The 22,161-nt window shown below is 41.0% G+C and overlaps 1 protein-coding gene across 3 annotated transcripts in view; it reads left to right on the top strand.

Annotated features, from left to right (window-relative positions):
* LOC139372831 (zinc finger protein 850-like) overlaps nt 1-7,413 on the top strand; it is a 113,412-nt gene extending 105,999 nt beyond the window's left edge. The window contains exon 2 of one of the 3 annotated variants that reach the window (XM_071112659.1): nt 4,246-7,413. In XM_071112659.1, the coding sequence (XP_070968760.1) occupies nt 4,246-5,729 (1,484 nt within the window). In that variant the 3' untranslated portion in view covers nt 5,730-7,413. The remainder of the gene's footprint in view (nt 1-4,245) is intronic. The other 2 variants (XM_071112658.1, XM_071112657.1) reach the window with 2 other exon arrangements.
* The last annotated feature ends 14,748 nt before the right edge of the window (nt 7,414-22,161 follow it).

Here is a 22,161-nt window from a genome sequence, read left to right as displayed (position 1 = left end):
AAAGACACAGAGTGCCTGCATTGGAATTTCCATAATCTCAAGGCCGTGCCGAGTTCAACGAGATGCCCCGCTTGACTGTAGCTCGCTCGGTCTAAGCATAGCAACCATGAGAAAAAGTAGGCCCAAAATGAAGCCTGGCCCTAAATTTAATTTGCTTTTGGGTGACAGTGAGAGAACCGTTAGGGTAAGAAGCACAATTCGTACTCTTTTGCCTCACAACATTTGGTGATGCAGAAACGAGAGAACATGTTTGGCTGTTTTTATATATATAAAATAAGGGCATCAGTCAATTGAAATGAATTAGGCCCTAACCTGGACATTTCACATGACTGGGCAGGGGTGCAGCCATGGGTGGGCCTTGGAAGGCATAGGCCCACCCACTTGGCAGCCAGACCCACCTCAGGTCCTGGGCTGACGTTGTTACACGTGGTCTACGATTGTAAGGCCGGTTGGATGTACTGCCAAATACTCTAATAGGACATTGGAGGCAGCTTATGGTATACAAGTTTATACATTCAATTCTCTGGCAACAGCTCTGGTGGACATTCCTTCAGTCAGCATGACAATTGCACGCTCCCTCAAAACTTGAGACATCTGTGACATTGTGTTGTGTGGCCTTTTATTGTCCCCAGTGTAACCGATGTGAAATGGCTAGCTAGTTAGTGGTGGTGCGTGCTAATAGTGTTTCAATCGGTGACGTCACTCGCTTTGAGACCTTGAAGTAGTGGTTCCCCTTGCTCTGCAAGGGCCGCGGCTTTTGTGGAGCGATGGGTAACGATGTCTTCGTGGGTGACTAATGTCTGTGTGCAGAGGGTCCCTGGTTCGAACCCAGGTATGGGCGAGGGGACGGACTAAAGTTATACTGTTACACCAGCACACGGTGCAACTGTGTAATGACTATGCCGTTTAATCAGTTTCTTGATATGCCACACCTGTCAGGTGGATGGATTATCTTGGTAAAGGGGAAAATGCTCACTAACAGGGATGTAAACATATTTCTGCACACAATTTGAGAGAAATAAGCTTTTTTTTTTTTTTTTTTAATGTGTTGGAACATTTCAGATTTTTTTTTTTCAGCTCATGAAACATGGGACCAACACTTTACATTTATATATTTTTTCAGTGTAGTTATGCATTACTGTCCTCTCCGTGTTCGGCTGGAATTTACCCTGAAAAGGATTTGAGAAATATGATTGGTTGAGGATAGGCCTACGTCTCGTTTTGCGCTGCACAGAATGACTATTGTAGCTGGAAACAGATAGATATGGAATATCTACATAGGTGTACAGAGGCCCATTATCAGCAACCATCACTCCTGTGTTCCAATGGCATGTTGTGTTAGCTAATCCAAGTTTATCATTTTAAAAGGCTAATTGATCATTACAAAACCTTTTGCAATTATGTTAGCACAGCTGAAAACTGTGGTGCTGATTAGTGAAGCAATAAAACGGTCCATCTTTAGACTAGCTGAGTATCTGGGTCATTTGTCGGTTCGATTACAGGCTCAAAATGGCCAGAACCAAAGACCTTTCTTCTGAAACTTCTGAAATTTGGAAGAGCATTCCATGTGAGAAAGAAACTGGGGATCCCAAGAAACTGAAGATCTCGTACAACGCTGTGTACTACTCCCTTCACAGAACAGCGCAAACTGGATTCAACCAGAATAGAAAGAGGAGTGGGAGGCCCCGGTGCACAACTGGGCAAGAGGACAAGTACATTAGTGTGTCTAGTTTGAGAAACAGACAAGTCCTCAACTGGCAGCTTCATTAAATAGTACCCGCAAAACACCAATCTCAATGTCAACAGTGAAGAGGCGACTCCGGGATGCTGGCCTTCTAGACACTATTCTGGTTAGAGACTGTTTGCATTGTTCTGTGAAGAGAGTAGTACACAGCGTTGTACGAGATCTTCAGCCGTTTCCAGCTACAATAGCCATTTACAACATTAACAATGTCTACACTGTATTTCTGATCACTTTGACATTATTTGAATGGATAAAACATGTGCTTTTCTTTAAAAAACAAGGACATTTGTAAGTGACCCCAAACTTTAGAATTTATTCATTTATTTCACCACTAAAGGTATTTATTTATTTATTTAACTTCCTTTATATACTGGTTAATGTTTGGAATTTCAGATGACTGACGTGCCCAAAGTAAACTGCCTGTGAACTGCCCAAAGGCTAGGATATGCATATACTTGATCGCATTGGATAGAAAACACACTGAAGTTCCTAAAACTGTTAAAATAATGTCTGTGGGAATAACAGACCTTATATGGCAGGTCGAAAACCTCAAGGAATATTTTTATTTTTTGAGGTCACAGGTTTTTTCAATGCTTGCCTATGGGATATACACATAGATAGGACCCATATAGCAGTTCCCATGGCTTCCACTAGATGTCAACAGTCTTTAGAAAGGGTTTCAGACTTGTTTTTTGAAAAATGAACAAGTATTTGTAGTTTTTCCAAGGTGTCCCCAATTACAAAAGTAGTCATGTTGCGCGCATCAACGAGAGTGCGCTCTTCGTTATTTATCTTTGCTATTGAACACACTATTCTCCGTCTGAAATATTATTGTTTATTTGGATATTAGAATACCTGAGGATTAATTAGAAACATCGTTTGACTTGTTTGGACAAACTTTTCCGGTAACTTTTTGGATTTGTTTGTGTGCATGTTGAACGAGTGAATTACTGAGTCAAGCGCGCAAATTAAACTGATAGTTTTGGGATATAATGAAAGACTTTATCGAACAAAATGACCATTCATTGTGTAGCTGGGACCCTTGGGATTGCAATCAGAGGAAGATCTTCAAAGGTAAGTTATTTATTTAATTGCTGTCTGTGATTTTGTGACGCCTGTGCTGGTTGAAAAAGTATTTTGATGTGGGGTGCTGTCCTCAGATAATCACTTGGTATGCTTTCTCCGTAAAGCCTTTTTGAAATCTGACAACACAGTTGGATTAACAAGAAGCAACTTCTTGCTCCTACTTGAGACTTGTCTCAAGTAGACACCTGGAAATGCAAATGCGCTACGCTAAATGCTAAATGTACTCGTTAAAACTCAAACGTTCATTAAAATACACATGCAGGGTATAGAATTAAAGCTACACTCGTTGTGAACCTAGCCAACAAGTCAGATTTTTAAAATGCTTTTCGGCGAAAGCATGAGAAGCTATTATCTGATAGCATGCAACACCCCAAAATGCCTGAATGCGACGTAAACAAAGATTTAGCTTAGCCGGCGCTACACAAAACGCAGAAATAAAATATAAAACATTCATTACCTTTGACGAGCTTCTTTCTTGGCACTCCTATATGCCCCATAAACATCACTATTGGGTCTTTTTTTCGTTTAAATCGGTCCATATATACCCAAAATAGCTTTCTATGGAAGCTGTGTGATTCAGGAAAAAACAGTGTTTTAAAACGCTGCGTCATTTTTTTAAATTAAAAAAGTCGACGATAAACTTTCACAAAACACTTCGAAATACTTTTGTAATCCAACTTTAGGTATTAGTAAACGTTTATAATCTATCAAAATGATTACAGGGCGATGTATATTCAATAGCTCCTCGTCTTCAAATCAATGGCTGCCAATGTGCACATTCAAAACATCCTGGTGGAGACCGGAAGAAATTGAATCCAGTTAGTTGGATTTACCAAGAAAAAAGTCCCTGGAAAATGACGACAATGGCGACTTCGTGTGGAATCTGTAGGAATTGCATGCAGGTCCATAATTAATTTTGTGCCCTTTTAACAACCCATGAAAGTGACGCATGGAAATAATTTTTAGCTTTCAGAGAGCAGTTTTTCTTGCGCTTTTCGATGAAACACACGATCTGTTATAGTCACAGCCGTGATTTAACCAGTTTTAGAAACTTCAGAGTGTTTTCTATCCACACATACTAATCATATGCATATACTATATTCCTGGCATGAGTAGCAGGACGCTGAAAAGTTGCGCGATTTTTAACAGAATGTTCGAAAAAGGAAGGGGTAGACTTAAGAGGTTTTAATGTAAGACACATGTATTTTCATGAATGTTTAATATTACGATTTTTGTATTTAGATTTTTCCTATGTTCCTGCTTTCTAGGGAGTTTTTTGTGGCCACTGTGCTTCTACATCTGGATTGCTTGCTCTTTGGGGATTTTAGGCTGGGTTTCTGTTAAGCACTTTGTAACAACTACTGATGTAAAAACGGCTTCACACCAACTGACTGGTTCTTCTGATGTTCACACAGGATACCATGTGGAGACATTCTCTACATCCAGAGATCAACAGCAGGAAGATCAGAGAGCTAAGAGGTCTCATCACTGCCCACATTGTGAAGAGATTTTCCAATTTCTATCAAAGCTAAAAATACACCTAAAAATACACACAGGAGAGAAGCCTTATTCCTGTTCCGACTGTGGTAAATGCTTCAAAACAACAACTCAGCTAAAACTTCATCGGAGAACACACACAGGAGAGAAGCCTTATTACTGCTCTGACTGTGGAAAACGTTTTAAAACATCAACTCAGCTAAAAGTTCATCAGAGAACACACACAGGAGAGAAGCCTTTCTTCTGCTCTAACTGTGGGGCGAGTTTCTCTCATCTGGGCACCTTAAAAGCACACCAACGTATACACACAGGAGAGAAGCCTTACGTCTGCTCTGACTGTGGAACTAGTTTCTCTCAATTTTCCCACTTAAAAACACATGAACGTGTACATATAGGAGCGAAGCCTTACGTCTGCTCTGACTGTAGAAAATGCTTCACAACATCAACTGATCTAAAAGTTCATCAAAGAACACACACAGGAGAGAAGCCTTATTCCTGCTCTGACTGTGGAAAATGTTTTAAAACATCAAATGAACTAAAAGTTCACCAGAGAACACACACAGGAGAGAAGCCGTATTACTGCTCTGACTGTGGAAAGAGTTTCTCCCAATTGTATACCTTAAAAACCCATGAACGTATACATTCAGGGGAGAAGCCTTACTCCTGCTCTGGCTGTGTAAAATATTTCAAAACGTCAACTGAGCTAAAAGTTCATCAGAGAACACACACAGGAGAGAAGCCGTATTACTGCTCTGACTGTGGAAAATATTTCAAAACATTAAATGAGCTAAAAGTTCACAGGAGAACACATACAGGAGAGAAGCCCTTCTTCTGCCCTGACTGTGGAACTAGTTTCTCTCAACTTTCCCACTTAAAATCACATGAACGTATACATACAGGGGAGAAGCCATACTCCTGCTCTGACTGTGGAAAATGTTTTAAAACATTATATGAGCTAAAAGTTCATCAGAGAACACACACAGGAGAGAAGCCTTACGTCTGCTCTGACTGTGGAAAGTGCTTCACAACATCAACTGATATAAAAGTTCATCAGAGAACACACTCAGGAGAGAAGCCTTACATTTGCTTAGACTGTGGAAAGAGTTTCTCTCAACTTTCCCACTTAAAATCACATGAACGTATACATACAGGGGAGAAGCCATACTCCTGCTCTAACTGTGGAAAATGCTTCAAAACATCAACTGTGCTAACAGTTCATCAGAGAACACACACAGGAGAGAAGCCTTATCACTGCTCTGACTGTGTAAAATGCTTCACAACATCAGCTAAGCTAAAAGCTCATCAGAGAACACACACAGGAGAAAAGCCTTACTCCTGTCCTGACTGTGGTGTGAGTTTCTCTCGACTTGATACTTTAAAAACACACCAACATATACATTAAGGAGAGAAGCCATACTCCTGCTCTGCCTGTGTAAAATGCTTCAAAACTGCAAATGAGCTAATAGTTCATCAGCGACCACATGCACGAGAGAAGCCTGCTTACGTCTGCTCTGACTTTTGGGTGAGTTTCTCTCACCATAGCAACTTAACACACCAGTGTAAACACACAGGAGAGATGCCTTACCTCTGCTCTGTGGAATGGTGGGCGTGTAACTCTAACTTCTAGCCAAAGTTTGAGTGTTTGAATCTCATCAAGGAGGACTTTAGCATTTGAGCTAATTAGTAACTTTGCAACTACTTACTACTTTGTAGCTATTACTTATCATGTTAGCTTAGCATGCAGCTACTTAGCATGTTTGCTAACCTTTCCCCTAAACCCATTTAACTCTACCTTAAACCCCTCACCTAGCTAACGTTAGCAACAACAAATTGGAATTCGAAACATATCATACATCTTACAAGTTTGCAACATATTGTATGAATAACAATGTGTAAAATAACATACACATTTTAATTCTTAACGTACGATACGTCCTACAAGTCGTATTATACTGAACAACAATCTCAACGCAACAATTTCAAATATTTACAGGTTGTATAAGGAAATCAGTCAATTTAAGTCAATGAGACCCAAATCTATGGATTTCACATGACTGGGAAGGGGCTCAGCCATGGGTGGGACTTGGGAGGGCATGGGCCCACTTGGGAGCCAGGCCCAGCCAATAAGAAATAGTTTTTCCCCACAAAGGTCTTTATTACAGAAATACATTTTATTCAGCACCACCCCCCCCCCCCCCCCCCCCACCCCCCCCACCCCCAGACATTCCTGCAGGTGAAGAGGTCCTGGGCTGCCGTGGTTTCATGTGATCTGCAGTTGTGAGGCCGGTTGGATGTCCTGCCAAATTCTCTAAAAGGACGTTAGAGGAGACTTATGGTAGAGATATAAACAGTTCTCTGGCAACAGCTCTGGTGGACATTCCTGCATTCATCATGACAATTGCACATTCCCTAAATTTGAGATTTGAGACATCTGTGACATTGTGTTGTGTGGCCTTTTATTGTCCCCAGCACAAGGTGCACCTGTGTAATGATAATGCTGTTTTATCGGCATCTTGATATGCCACACCTGTCAGGTGGATGGATTATCTTGACAAAGGCGGAAATGCTCACTAACAGGGATATTAACAATGTTGTGCACGACATTTGAGAGACATTAGTTTTTTGTGCATATAGAACATTACTGGATTTTTTTTGTTTCAGCTCATGAAACCAACAAATACATGTTTAGTTTATATATTGGTAGTCCAATGTAATCAAACATACTAAATGGAGTGGTACGGATGTTTATTTTGTATAATATAATACATTTTGCTCTGAGACCAGGTTGTCCCTCTGCAGTATTCTGTGGGAAGGAGCTAGTATACACTTTTTTTATTGAACTAGGCAAGTCAGTTAAGAACAAATTCTTATTTACAATGATGGCCTAGGAACAGTGGGTTAACTACCTTGTTCAGAGTCAGAACAACAGATTTTTACCTTGTCAGCTTGGGGATTCAATCTAGTAACCTTTTGGTTACTAGCTCAATGCTCTAACCACTAGGCTACCTTCCGCCCCTAACATGTATCAGATAGAGATGGTATGATGATCACTTTTCACCACAAGTTTGGGGAGGGGGGGGGGGATTGTTTTACAACTTTATTTAATGTTACACAGTCACAGTTTAGATTAGTTATTTTAGTTACTGATCATGAATGTGTTTGGATAACTGCATTGAAGCAAGCTTTATTGATCTGCCAATGAAAAATAAAGTTACATGAATATGTACTGGTCAACCTCTTCTTCTCTTTAGTATTCAGTTCTTCATATTAGATCTGACAGTATGAATGGTTCTTATGGTTGTATTCAGTTCTTCATATTAGATCTGACAGTATGAATGGTTCTTATGGTAGTATTCAGTTCTTCATATTAGATCTGACAGTATGAATGGTTCTTATGGGCTGAGTGCTGGGAGTGTTTTTGTAAGACTACAGTCAGGAGTTCTCTCTGACCCTGTGATGTCACCACCACATTAAGTACATTCATCTTAAGATAGCCAGGTGAGACAACCACATATCACAGTAAACACATTTCTCCTCAATTGGTCAGTGTCACATTATTATTATTATTTGTATTATTTGTATTTATGGGGGGGGGGGTACTCTTTAAAGACGTAGGGTTTCAGACCATTTCGGGCAGAGGGGCAGGTACTCTGCTGTCCTAGCATCAGAAGGAAGCTGGTGCCACCATTGGGGTGCCAGGACAGAGAAGTGCTTTGTCTGGGCTGAGAGGGAGCTTGACCTCCTGTAGCAGTGGGACGGCCTTGAGACCAGAGGTGGCAGAACTGAGTGCTCGGGTTGGGATACAGGGTTAGAGCCTGAAGGTAGAGATGGGGCAGTTCTTCTTGCTGCACCGTAAGTAAACACCATTGTCTTGTAGTGGATGTGAGCTTCGGCTGGACGCCAGTGGAATGTACGGAGGAGCAGGGTGACATGGGGGAACTTGGGAATGTTAAACACCCAGAAGGACTGCAGTGTTCTAGATAAGTTCAGTGGAGACCCATCATTCAGGGCAGGTGAGCCACCTGTTTTGAGCCCCACAGTTATAGCGATAAAACAGTGTGAAATAAATGATCTGTTTGCAAACAATGTAAAATAACATATAATTGAGTTAGTAATAAAGTATAAAGTACAATAAATATACATAAATAAAATAAATATACAAACATGGACTCTTTTTTTTGTTTTCTTGAGTAAGGCAGCTCCAAAATCCAGGTCTTCAGCCTTCTGTGGAAGTGGGGCAAGCCCACAGAAAATACGGAGCATTGCGCCGTGATTGGCTTAGTGTTCTGTCATTCATGGGGACAATACGTCACTGCCAAGTTTAAGGGTAGAACTTGAAAATTCAAGCCCCTTTGGTGCTAGGAGAGAGTTACAAAAATCATGTTATATCTACAGTTGCTTTGATTGGACTGATCATGTCAACATCATACTTTCAACATCTGAGCTAGCAGTCATCATCATGAATCAAGTCGACAATCTACTGGCAAATCCTTTTTAATCTTTGTCATATGAAGAAAAATAATGAGAATTATAGATATAGATTATAGATTATAGATAAAACGGTGCTATATCGGTGCTCATCGGCCGTTGGACATAAACATCAAATTGCAAATTCAACAATGAGTGGTTTGGAAGGAATCAGTGGCTAACTGCAAGCATTGCAAAGCAATCATTAGCCTGCTATTCAGTGGAGTTGCTGTGTGGTCCCAAGTCTAAGATTAAGGGGCCTTTTTCCTAGTTTAAAAATGTAAACATTCAACATTGGCCGTGCTGTCAATGAAGATGAAGCTTGATTTGTGACACGCTCAAAACAACTTACCTCGGTACTGAAAAATCTGACTTGAGTGAGTTCAAGACAACTGGGAACTCAGGGAAAAACAAGCTACGACTGGGAAAATACGTTTTGAACTTTCATCCAACTCAGAATTGTAAATTGGGAACTTGGGCCTCTTTCTACAGCTACGACCTGAAGATCACTGACGTCATCATTTTTTTCCTGAGTTCCCAGTTGTCTTGAAAGCACCACAAATCCAGAGAATGCCAGACTTTGATGAAGTTTGATGACAAAATAAACCCACGAAGGACCGCCGCGCCACCTTCCTGTTCAAGTGATCACAGCACAACAAGGTGAGTCCAAAAATGTCTTGTATGCTTCTGCATAAATTATGTAATATACCAGGGAGATGTGTATACTGTAGCTAAGAAAGTAATACCAAGTGTATGTTGTGTAGTAAGATGTTAGTAGCCCATGTGCCTCACCCTAATAATTTGGTCTTGTTTCACCTCTTAATTTTGCCTATTGTTCTGACTTGGTGGTTGACATGTAGCCTATAACATGTTTTTGAGAAATGTAATCATTGAATATTGTAAGAATTTTCATTGTCTGCTTATATGCTCCTTAATTTATCCAACGGTTCTGACTTGGCGTACAAGGAGAACACTGTAAGAACAGCCCATGTTCTTAATTCTGTCGCTGTACATTTCAAAAGTGCTGAACAAATAGTTATATTGACTACGTCCGTCCTAGCTCGCTCATTAATGTCTTAATCGAAATTACGGATTGCCTCTTATCTGCTTGTCGTCCCCTTATGCCATAGTTTGTACATCTCAAATGTCAGTAGAAACCACATTTGTTTAAGTAAGTCAGCCATGTTACTTTAAAAGACAGTAAATGAGGCTGAATGAACTGTTTCATTGCCAGACAAGGCTCCGCTGATAGCCAGGTGTAGCAGTGGTAAATTGTTGGGACTATGCTGTTGGGTCCTAACAGTTTGTGGGCACCGTTTCTCACTGTTATAGTGCAATTAATGTATTGTTTAGTGGCTTTGCTGGCATGCGTCCATTTTTGAAATTTTATTTAACTAGTCAAGTCAGTTAAGAACAAATTCTTATTTACAATGAAGGCTTACCCCAGCCAATCCCGACCGATGATGGGCCAATTGTGCGATTCCCTGTCCAATCATGGCCAGATGTGATTCAGCCTGGATTCGAACCAGGGACTATAGAGACGATGTCTCTTGCACTGAGATGAGGTGCCTTAGACCGCTGCGCCACTCGTGAGCCCTTAAAAGGTTTGCCCCCAATGTGAGGCAGGAGTTTACGGCACAAGCAGGGAGCCCATTCAACAGAGATTTGAGAAATATTTTGGTACTCTTCTCCAGATTTGTTCCTCACCACAAACCTGTCTCAAAGCTCGACAGACAATTTCTTCGACCTCGTTGCTTGGTTTTTGCTCTGACATGCACTGTCAACTGTGGAACCTTATATCGACAGGTGTGATCCTTTTCCAATCATGTCCAATCATTTGAATTTGCCACAGGTGGATTCCAATCAAGTTGTAGAAACATCTCAAGGATTATCAATGGAAACAGGATGCACTTGAGCTCACTTTCGAGTCTCAGGGCAAAGGGTCTGAATAAATCAAATCAAATGTTATTTGTCACATACACATGGTTAGCAGATGTTAATGCGAGTGTAGCGAAATGCTTGTGCTTCTAGTTCCGACAATGCAGTAATAACCAACAAGTAATCTAGCTAACAATTCCAAAACTACTACCTTATAGACACAAGTGTAAGGGGATAAAGAATATGTACATAAAGATATATGAATGAGTGATGGTACAGAGCGGCATAGGCAAGATACAGTAGATGGTATTGAGTGCAGTATATACATATGAGATGAGTATGTAAACAAAGTGGCATAGTTAAAGTGGCTAGTGATACATGTATTACATAAAGATGCAGTCGATGATATAGAGTACAGTATATACGTATGCATATGAGATGAATAATGTAGGGTATGTAAACATTATATTAGGTAGCATTGTTTAAAGTGGCTAGTGATATATTTTACATCATTTCCCATCAATTCCCATTATTAAAGTGGCTGGAGTTGAGTCAGTGTGTTGGCAGCAGCCACTCAATGTTAGTGGTGGCTGTTTAACAGTCTGATGGCCTTGAGATAGAAGCTGTTTTTCAGTCTCTCGGTCCCAGCTTTGATGCACCTGTACTGACCTCGCCTTCTGGATGATAGCGGGGTGAACAGGCAGTGGCTCGGGTGGTTGTTGTCCTTGATGATCTTTATGGCCTTCCTGTGACATCGGGTGGTGTAGGTGTCCTGGAGGGCAGGTAGTTTGCCCCCGGTGATGCGTTGTGCAGACCTCACTACCCTCTGGAGAGCCTTACGGTTGTGGGCGGAGCAGTTGCCGTACCCGACAGGATGCTCTCGATTGTGCATCTGTAGAAGTTTGTGAGTGCTTTTGGTGACAAGCCGAATTTCTTCAGCCTCCTGAGGTTGAAGAGGCGCTGCTGCGCCTTCTTCACAATGCTGTCTGTGTGGGTGGACCAATTCAGTTTGTCTGTGATGTGTACGCCGAGGAACTTAAAACTTACTACCCTCTCCACTACTGTTCCATCGATGTGGATAGGGCGGTGTTCCCTCTGCTGTTTCCTGAAGTCCACAATCATCTCCTTAGTTTTGTTGACGTTGAGTGTGAGGTTATTTTCCTGACACCACACTCCGAGGGCCCTCACCTCCTCCCTGTAGGCCGTCTCGTCGTTGTTGGTAATCAAGCCTACCACTGTTGTGTCGTCCGCAAACTTGATGATTGAGTTGGAGGCGTGCGTGGCCACGCAGTCGTGGGTGAACAGGGAGTACAGGAGAGGGCTCAGAACGCAAACCTTGTGGGGCCCCAGTGTTGAGGATCAGCGGGGTGGAGATGTTGTTGCCTACCCTCACCACCTGGAGGCGGCCCGTCAGGAAGTCCAGTACCCAGTTGCACAGGGCGGGGTCGAGACCCAGGGTCCCGAGCTTGATGACGAGCTTGGAGGGCACTTACCAAATAAGGTATTCATTTGTATAAATTTGCAAAAATATCTAAAAACCTGTTTTCGGTTTATCATTATGAGGTATTGTGTTTATATTGACGAGGGAAAAATGAATTTAATCCATTTTCAAATAAGGCTGTAACGTAAAAAAATGTGGGAAAAGTCAAGTGGTCTTGAATAATGCCCTGTATGTGATTCAAACTACAGATGTAAGGTTCTGAAGTGGTAAACACAATGGCATAATGGAAAATGCATATCCAATGGTTATCTCTGTATTAGTATTATCCACATTTAAAACAACTAGGTAGAGCAGAGAGGACAGAGCATGTGGCTTTGTAACACACCTTGGTAGAGCAGTGGTTATCTCTATTAGTATTATCTCTATATTAGTATTACCAACATTAAAACTCCTAGGGAGAGCAGTGGTTATCTCTATTAGTATTATCTCTATATTAGTATTACCAACATTAAAACACCTAGGTAGAGCAGTGGTTATCTCTATTAGTATTATCTCTATATTAGTATTACCAACATTAAAACACCTAGGTAGGGCAGTGGTTATCTCTATTAGTATTATCTCTATATTAGTATTACCAACATTAAAACACCTAGGTAGAGCAGTGGATATCTCTATTAGTATTATCTCTATATTAGTATTACCAACATTAAAACACCTAGGTAGAGCAGTGGATATCTCTATTAGTATTATCTCTATATTAGTATTACCAACATTAAAACACCTAGGTAGGGCAGTGGTTATCTCTATTAGTATTATCTCTATATTAGTATTACCAACATTAAAACACCTAGGTTGAGCAGAGAGGACAGAGCATGTGGCTTTGCAGCACACAGGTGTTTCATCTCCACACTGGGATGATTTTAACAGTGCAACGCCACACAGGCCTCATGCCTCTCAGGTAGGAGGGTACCAGAAGAAAAATAATAAAAAACACAAAACTAATGAAGGAGCACACAGTCACCAACAATATGTCCCTGGCGTCAATACTTTCAACTGGCCAGCTCGCTGTTACAGTACAGCACCACCAAATTCCATTCATTAAGTAACCATCTGTCTTATGGGACCATAATGTAACATATCACACTATTTTGAGAGTCTCGGATTTATATTAACCTTACAGTAGGTGGCAGCAGACAGGTTATATTTGTGTAAATGTCAGTATACCAGAGAAGAAGATGACGCTGTTGCATTGTCGAGGTGGGGAACAGGAAGTTCCGGGTCGAAACGACAGAACTGTGCTGTTGTGTCCGTTTCAAATGTATCATTGTAGGTATGTAATAGCATGTTTAAAATTTCTAATGTCGAAAGAATATATAACATGCTTGGCAACAAATCCGTTTCACGCCTTGTAATGGTTTTAATTGTATGTGTTATTTTGGAGTCTAACCGAGTTAGTGAAGAACGTGATTAAAAACGATTTTACAAGTCACATAGATAGACTGGGTTTGTCTGAGTGTATGTACATAATTTCGTCAAAGTCATTTCATAAAGATTCCAGTTATTTAAGTTTGTTTTTACATGTTCTTGGTTTTGTGTAAAACGTTTATGAGCTGGTAAATAGCCTTGTCCAAACCATCCTGTTCTCGCGAGTTTACATACACTGTTTCGTTAATGTAAGCTCGCGAGATCAAGATGATTCAAAAAAGGCAAGTCAAATGGCGGCTTCAACGGTTTCGGTCGTCTTTCTAGGAGTTTTCTCGTGGTGAAAATCAAAATAGAGGGAAGCTAACTGAAGTTATCCTTCACCATTTGGAGAGCGAGGCCAACTGCATGGAATGGCGTCGATTAATGCGAATGAATGGGAGCACGTGTCAAACTCATTCCATGGAGGACCAAGTGTCTGGGTGTTTTCGCTCCACACCTGTACTTGATTAATGAATTAAGGTCACTATTTAGAAAGGAACTCCCCTCATCTGATTGTCTAGGTTTTAATTGAAAGGAACACCTGATGAGATTTGGCCCTCAATAGAATGAGTTTGACACCCCTGAAACGATGGAAATTGAGAGTTTGAGAAGCAACAGCTGTGCTGGAATGCGATCAATGTGGGGGACAGTTGTGATGATATGGAGCGGGAGGATGAGGGCCTAGTATGTGAATGTTCTGTAGTGGGAAGACATAGGAAGAACAGAGATATTGATACTGGAAGCAGGGGTGCATGTAGTATAGTAACTAGAGGCCCAAGGTAGGGAGCTAGAGTAATAATGTGTTAGAGTGGAAAGTTGGGATGGTGTTTGAGGAGAACACCTCATTCACACCCTGATTAACCAAGGCCATAAAAAGAGGTGAAGATAAACTGGGATGCAGCCGTGTAAACGAGAACTTGTTCTGAACGAGCCTACCTGGTTAAATAAAGGTGAAATAAAACATTGAAAGTGGTAGATTGTTAATATCTTGTGCTGGTCAGGTTCAGCAAGGGAAGATTCTTCAATTGGAAAATCATAATGGGACGAAGCTCAGAAGCCATGACCCTGGAGCTGATGCTACATTGAAGGGAGTAATAGTCTCTGAGGTCCCAATATCTATGTCCATGGATGATATTGTTAAAGAACATGTGAAGGGAGACAGAGTGGTTGAAGCCTAAAGGTTGATCAGTAGGAAAGAGGGTTAAAGAAGTCACAAAGTGCTGTACAGAAACGCAGCCTAAAACAACAAACAGCAAGCAATGCAGGTGTTGAAGCACAGTGGCTAGGAAAAACTCCCTAGAAAGGCCAGAACCAAGGAAGAAACCTAGAGAGGATCCAGGCTTTGAGGGGTGGCCAGTCCTCTTCTGGCTGTGCTGGATGGAGATATTCATAGATGACCAAGAGGGAAAATAATAATAATCACATTGGTTGTCGAGGGTGCAACAGGTCAGCACCTCAGGAGTAAATGTCAGTTGGCTTTTCATAGCCGATCATTGAGAGTTTCTCTACCGCTCCTGCTGTCTCTAGAGAGTTGGAAACAGCAGGTCTGGGACAGGTAGCACATCCGGTGAACAGGTCAGGGTTCCATAGCAGAACAGTTGAAACTGGAGCAGCAACAGTGAATCATCAGTGTTTTTAAATGCCAAAGAATGGGACATGTAGCTGTTGAGTGAAAAGATGTGCCAAGTGTGGTGGGGAACATGATTACAGTGAATGTTGGACCAATGTGACAGTTAAGTGTTGCAATTGTGTGGAGGACAAAGAGCAGCATTTGGTGGATGCCAGGTGCAGAGAGATGCTCAGAGATATAGAATCCGTCATGATGTATCATATGCAGAGGCTGTAAGACAGAGTGGTGGAACTACAGTGCAGACTGATGGAGCTTCCATGGCTGGTCCCGTAGTAAGAGGACCTACTGTCAGACTGATGGAGCTTCCATGGCTGGTCCCGTAGTAAGAGGACCTACTGTCAGACTGATGGAGCTTCCATGGCTGGTCCTGTAGTAAGAGGACCTACTGTCAGACTGATGGAGCTTCCATGGCTGGTCCCGTAGTAAGAGGACCTACTGTTAGAACTGGTCTTTCTACTAGTCCTGACATGGGTTCGAGGCCTGTTCAGAAATATTGTGCCCATAAATGTGCTGTGACAAAGGATGCTTTAATTGTGAATAAAATGTACTTCATAGCATTCATTGGTAAGCTTATCAACAACTTGGATTGTGTAAAGCAGAAATACCAGGTTTAAAGTTATCTTGTAAACTGCAGCAGAGTTGTTGGGGGTAACAGATGTTACTGTCGGTATGGTTTTTGATAAGCTGGATAACCTGGGGGTGGATTGTCTCAGCATGATATAAACCCCAATGTTTGCAAACGCAGAAAGGGATCTATTGATATAGTTCATTGGGGGTGTGGGGGGGGGGGGTTTGGGGAAGGGGAGGGTGTGGTAGGAGTTAATAGGGATTTCTTGTTTTATTTTCTTAGTACAGAATTAGACAGACATGGACCTTAAAGGTTTGTTTGTGGACCTCCATGATACCATAGGAGGTCTGCATCAACGGACTTCAGTGCAGGTAGTGCCTCATCAGAGAGAGAACATTTCAGTTGCTCTACAGTTCTGAAGCTGAATGTAATGATTATCAGTTCTTTACATGTGTACTAATATTCAGACACATTCAGTTGTTTCTATATTTATCTATAATTCAGGGTTTTCACACGGGGCTTCAAGTAAATAAATATTAGTGCCTGAAAAAGTCCTTGAATTTGACTTGCCACTGTACGACCCCTGATAATTCTTAATATGGTGTGAATGGGAAATACAGTTGTTTTCTGTGAGTGAAATAATACAGTGAAGACAAGGTTATTCATAAAATAGTACATAGTGCTGCCTGAAACATACTGCAACCTTGTACTAAATGGTTGTTGAGTCATTTATGCATTTATGTGAATTTAGGAAATCTACAATAGATTAAGTGCACTTATGTTGTGCAATTTAACATTTAACATTTCATCGACTGAAATGAGATAATTGAACGTGAAAAAATAGAAAATATATTTACAGAATAAAGTGCCAGAACTGTCAAGAAAATAACTTTTGTGGCCGTTTGTCTTTATTACTACAGACCGACTCAGATTAAGTCTGAGGCTGTTAACATCAACAGTGAGGACAAACCCAGCCTGTCACTCTCCTTCCACACTGAGTAGAAACCTACAGTTACTGGGTCCTGATTGTGACAGTGGAGCCCAGTTTGCACTGCAGGATCCAGAGATGGCATCAGTGAAGCTGGAAGACTGCAGTCAAACACTGGAGCTGAATGCCAACATTAAAGATGAAGAAGAGGAGGAGAAGATTAGGACAACTGTTAGTCATGGTAAGAGCTGGTTCTATCTATAAGTTATCTTCATATATTATAAGTTATGACCAGTCTATTGCTAGGTTGAATTCTGTAATTCTGACATCACACATCCCTGAACAACTCAAAACTTTACAGTGAAGCAAAACATTTAAAAACTTGTCACGCCTGCCTTTGCCCACACATTGTCTCAAGAATGCTGAAAATGTTTAATACCCTCAGTCACCAAGTTAGGCATACAGGAAACACTGTGCACCTGGCAACCTTGGTTAGCGTGCACTGAGCCCGGCCCGCCACAGGAGTCGCTGGTGCGCGATGAGGATATCCCTACCGGCCAAACCCTCCCTAACCCGGACGACACTAGGCCAATTGTGCGTCGCCGGTCGCGGCCGGTTACGACAGAGCCTGGGCGTGAACCCAGAGTCTCTGGTGGCCCTTAACCACTGCGCCACCTGGGAGGCCCTCATAAAGGGTTTTCTAATGATGAATTAGCCTTTTAAAATGATCAACTTGGATTAGCTAACACAACGTGCCATTGGATCACAGGAGTGATGGTTGCTGATAATGGGCCTCTGTACGCCTATGTAGATATTCCATAAAATATCTGCCGTTTCCAGCTACAATAGTCATTTACAACAATAACAATGTCGATACTGTATTTCTGATCAATTTGATGTTATTTTAATGGACAATCAATGTGCTTTTCTTTCAAAACAAGGACATTTCTAAGGGACCCCAAACGTTTGAACATTAGTGGATATTTAATATTTTGTATATATCAAGTTGTAGAAACATCTCAAGGATGATCATTGGAAACAGGATGCATCTGAACTCAATTTTGAGTCTCTTGTTTATAAAAAAAAAATGTTTTTATACATTTTCAAAAATGCCTAAACCTGTTTTCACTTTGTCATTATGGGGTATTGTGTGTCGATTGCTGAGGATATTTTTGTATTTAATTTTAGAATTAGGCTGTAATATAACAATGTGGAAAAAGTCAAGGGGTCTGAATACTTTCCGAGGGCACTGTCAGACCCCTTCCCATTTCTCCCATTTTGGTACGTTACAGCCTTCTTCTAAAATTGATTCCATGTTTTTCCTCGTCAATCTACACACAATATCCCATAATGACATCACAATATCCCATAATGACATCACAATACCCCATAATGACAAAGCCAAAACAGGTTTTTAGAAATTCTTGCAAATGTAATTTTTTTAAATAATAATTGCTTATTTATATAAGTTTTCAGACCTTTTGCTATGAGATGATCATTGAGATGTTTCTACAACTTGATTGGAGTCCACCTGTGGTAAATTCAATTGATTGGACATGATTTGGACATGCACACACCTGTCTATGTCAGGTCCCACATTTGACACTGCATGTCAGAGTTAAAACCAAATCATGAGGTGGAAGGATTTGTCCGTCGAGCTCCGTGACAGGATTGTGTCAGCACAGATCTGGAGACAGGTACCAAAACATTTCTGCAGCATTTAAGGTCCCCAAGAACACAGAAGCCTCCATTATTCTTCAGTGGAAGAAGTTTGGAACCACCAAGACTCTTCCTAGAGCTGGCCACCCGGCCAAACTGAGCAAATGGGGGGAGAGGGGCCTTGGTCAGGGAGGTGGCCAAGAACCCGATGGTTCTTCTCTGTCAGAGCTCCAGAGTTCCTCTATGGAGATGAGAGAATCTTCCAGAAGGACAACCATCTCTGCTGAACTCCGCTAATCATGCCTTTATGGTAGAGTGCCCAGACAGAAGCCACTCCTCCGTAAAAGGCACATGACAGTCCGCTTGGAATTTGCCAAATGGCACCTAAATGACTCTGACCATGAGAAACAAGATTCTTTTGTCTGATGAAACCAAGATTGAACTCTTTGGCCTGAATGCCAAGCGTCATGTCTGGAGCAAACCTGGCACCATCCCTACGGTGAAGCATGGTGGTGGCAGCAGCATGCTGTGGGGATGTTTTTCAGCGGCAGGGACTGGGTGATTAGTCAGGATCAAGGGACAGATGAACGTAGCAAAGTATAGAGAGATCCTTTATGAAAACCAACTTGAGAGCAATCGGGACCTCAGTCTGGGGTGAAGATTCACCTTCCAACAGGACAAGCACACAGCCAAGACAAGCACACAGCCAAGACAACGTGGGAGTGGCTGAATGTCATTGAGTGGCCCAGCCAGAGCCCGGACTTGAACCCGATCAAACATCTCTGGAGAGACCTGAAAATAGCTTTGCAGAGACGATCCCCATCCAACCTGACAGAGCTTGAGAGCTTCTGCAGAGAAGAATGGGAGAAACTCCCCAAATACAAGTGTTCCAAGCTTGTAGCTTCATACCCAACAAGACTCAAGGCTGTAATCGCTGCCAGAGGTGCCTCAACTAACTATTGTATAAAGGGTCTGAATACTTACGTAAATGAAATATTTCAGTTATTTCTAAAAACCTGTTTTTGCCCTTGTCATTATGGGGTATTGCGATGTCATTTTGGGGTATTGTGATGTCATTATGGGGTATTGTGATGTCATTATGGGGTATTGCGATGTCATTTTTGGGTATTGTGATGTCATTTTTGGGTATTGTGATGTCATTTTGGGGTATTGTGATGTCATTTTGGGGTATTGTGATGTCATTTTGGGGTATTGCGATGTCATTTTGGGGTATTGTGATGTCATTATGGTGTATTGTGATGTCATTATGGGGGTATTGTGATGTCATTATGGGGGTATTGTGATGTCATTATGGGGGTATTGTGATGTCATTATGGGGTATTGTGATGTCATTATGGGGTATTGCGATGTCATTTTTGGGTATTGCGATGTCATTTTGGGTTATTGCGATGTCATTTTGGGGTATTGTGATGTCATTTTGGGGTATTGTGATGTCATTTTGGGGTATTGCGATGTCATTATGGGGTATTGTCTGTAGATTGATGTGAAGGGGAAAAAAACGATTTCATCAATTTTAGAATAAGGCTGCCCCCACACCACTAAACTTCCGGCGCCGACAGAGATGGCCGCCTCGCTTCGCGTTCCTAGGAAACTATGCAGTTTTTTGTTTTTTTTACGTGTTATTTCTTACATTAGTACCCCAGGTCATCTTAGGTTTCAATTTTTTTTGGAATTGTTAGTTAGATTACTTGTTGGTTATTACTGCATTGTCGGAACTAGAAGCACAAGCATTTCGCTACACTCGCATTAACATCTGCTAACCATGTGTATGTGACAAATAAGATTTGATTTGATTTGATTTAATGTAACAAGACGTGGGAAAAAAATCAAGGGGTCTATTTACTTTTTGAATGCGGTGTTGATGTTATTTCATGCTACTGAGACTTGTATGGATGACACCAGTATTGCCAGCATTTGTTTTATTCACTGGTCTATCTGGAGTGATCAGAGAGGAGACTAAAGAAGTGAAGTAGACAAACTGCCAGTGTTTTCAAGTTCTCTGAAATTAGTCTGTGTAGTTACTAACCCTTGTGATGTTGAGTGGAGGATGATATCGCTCATCATTTTCACCACTTTTGCCTCTTATTAGTTTTTGACTCCTACCCAGTTTTAGAATAGTTTTTATTCCCATTCCCATACAGCCTACTGAAATGAATACATACACTACTGTTGAAAAGTTTAGGGTCACTTAGAAATGTCCTTGTTTTTGAAAGAAAATTGTTTTTTTTTGTCCATTAAAATCACATCAAATTGACCATTAATACAGTGTAGACGTTGTTAATGTTGTAAATGACTTGTAGCTGGAAACTGATGATTTTTTAAAATGGAGTATCTACATAGGTGTACAGAGGCCCATTATCAGCAACCATCACTCCTGTGATCCAATGGCATGTTGTGTTAGCTAATCAAAGTTGATCATTTTAAAGGGCTAATTGATCATTACAAAACCCTTTTGCAATTATGTTAGCACAGCTGAAAACTGTGGTGCTGATAAAAGAAGCAATAAAACGGTCCTTAGACTAGTTGAGTATCTGGGTCATTTGTCGGTTCGATTACAGGCTCAAAATGGCCAGAAACAACGACCTTTCTTCTGAAATGAAGGCTATTCCATGTGAGAAATTTCCAAGAAACTGAAGATCTCGTGCAGTTCTGTGTACTACTCCCTTCACAGAACAGTGCAAACTGGCTCTAACCACAATAGAAAGAGGAGTGGGAGGCCCCGGTGCACAACTGGGCAAGAGGACAAGTACATTAGTGTGTCTAGTTTGAGAAACAGATGTCTCACAAGTCCTCAACTGCCAGCTTCATTAAATAGTACCCGCAAAACACCAATCTCAATGTCAACTGTGAAGAGGCGACTCCGGGATGCTGGCCTTCTAGACACTATTCTGGTTAGAGACTGTTTGCATTGTTCTGTGAAGAGAGTAGTACACAGCGTTGTACGAGATCTTCAGCCGTTTCCAGCTACAATAGTCATTTACAACATTAACAATGTCTACACTGTATTTCTGATCACTTTGACATTATTTGAATGGACAAAAATGTGCTATTCTTTCAAAAACATGGACATTTGTAACTTTAGAATGTATTCATTTATTTCATCACTAATGGTAGTGTATTTAAAAAAAAAAAATTAACCTTTATTTAACTTTCTTAGCATACTGGTTATTGTCCAGAATTTCCGATGACTGACGTGCCCAAAGTAAACTGCCCAGAAGCTAGGATATGCATATACTTGATAGCATTGGATAGAAAACACTCTGAAGTTTCTAAAACTGTAAAAATAATGTCTGTGGGTATAACAGAACTGATATGACAGGCGAAAACCTTGAGTAAAATCCATCCGGAATTTTTATTTATTGAGGTCAAAGATTTTTTTCAATTCTTGCCTATGGGATATTCAAATTGATAGGACCCAGATTGCAGTTCCTTTGGCTTCCACTAGATGTCAACAGTCTTTAGAAAGGGTTTCATGCTTGTTTTTTGAAAAATGAGTAATTGTAGTTTTTCCAAGATGTCCCCCATTAGAAAAGTAGTCATGTTGCACGCATCAACGAGAGTACGCTCTTCGTTATTTATCTTTGCTATTGAACACACTATTCTCCGTCTTAAATATTATTGTTTATTTACATATTAGAATACCTGAGGATTAATTGGAAACTTCGTTTTACTTTTTTGGACGATCTTTACTGGTAACCTTAAGGATTCGTTTGTGTGCATGTTGAACGAGTGACCTACTGAATCAAGCGCGCCATCTAAACTGATATTTTGGGATATA

This window comes from Oncorhynchus clarkii, chromosome 18 (genome assembly GCF_045791955.1).
Source record: "Oncorhynchus clarkii lewisi isolate Uvic-CL-2024 chromosome 18, UVic_Ocla_1.0, whole genome shotgun sequence".
Classification (NCBI taxonomy): domain Eukaryota; kingdom Metazoa; phylum Chordata; class Actinopteri; order Salmoniformes; family Salmonidae; genus Oncorhynchus; species Oncorhynchus clarkii.
The sequence above is the reverse complement of the archived record's forward strand: the minus strand, read 5'-3'. Positions and strand labels throughout refer to the sequence as shown.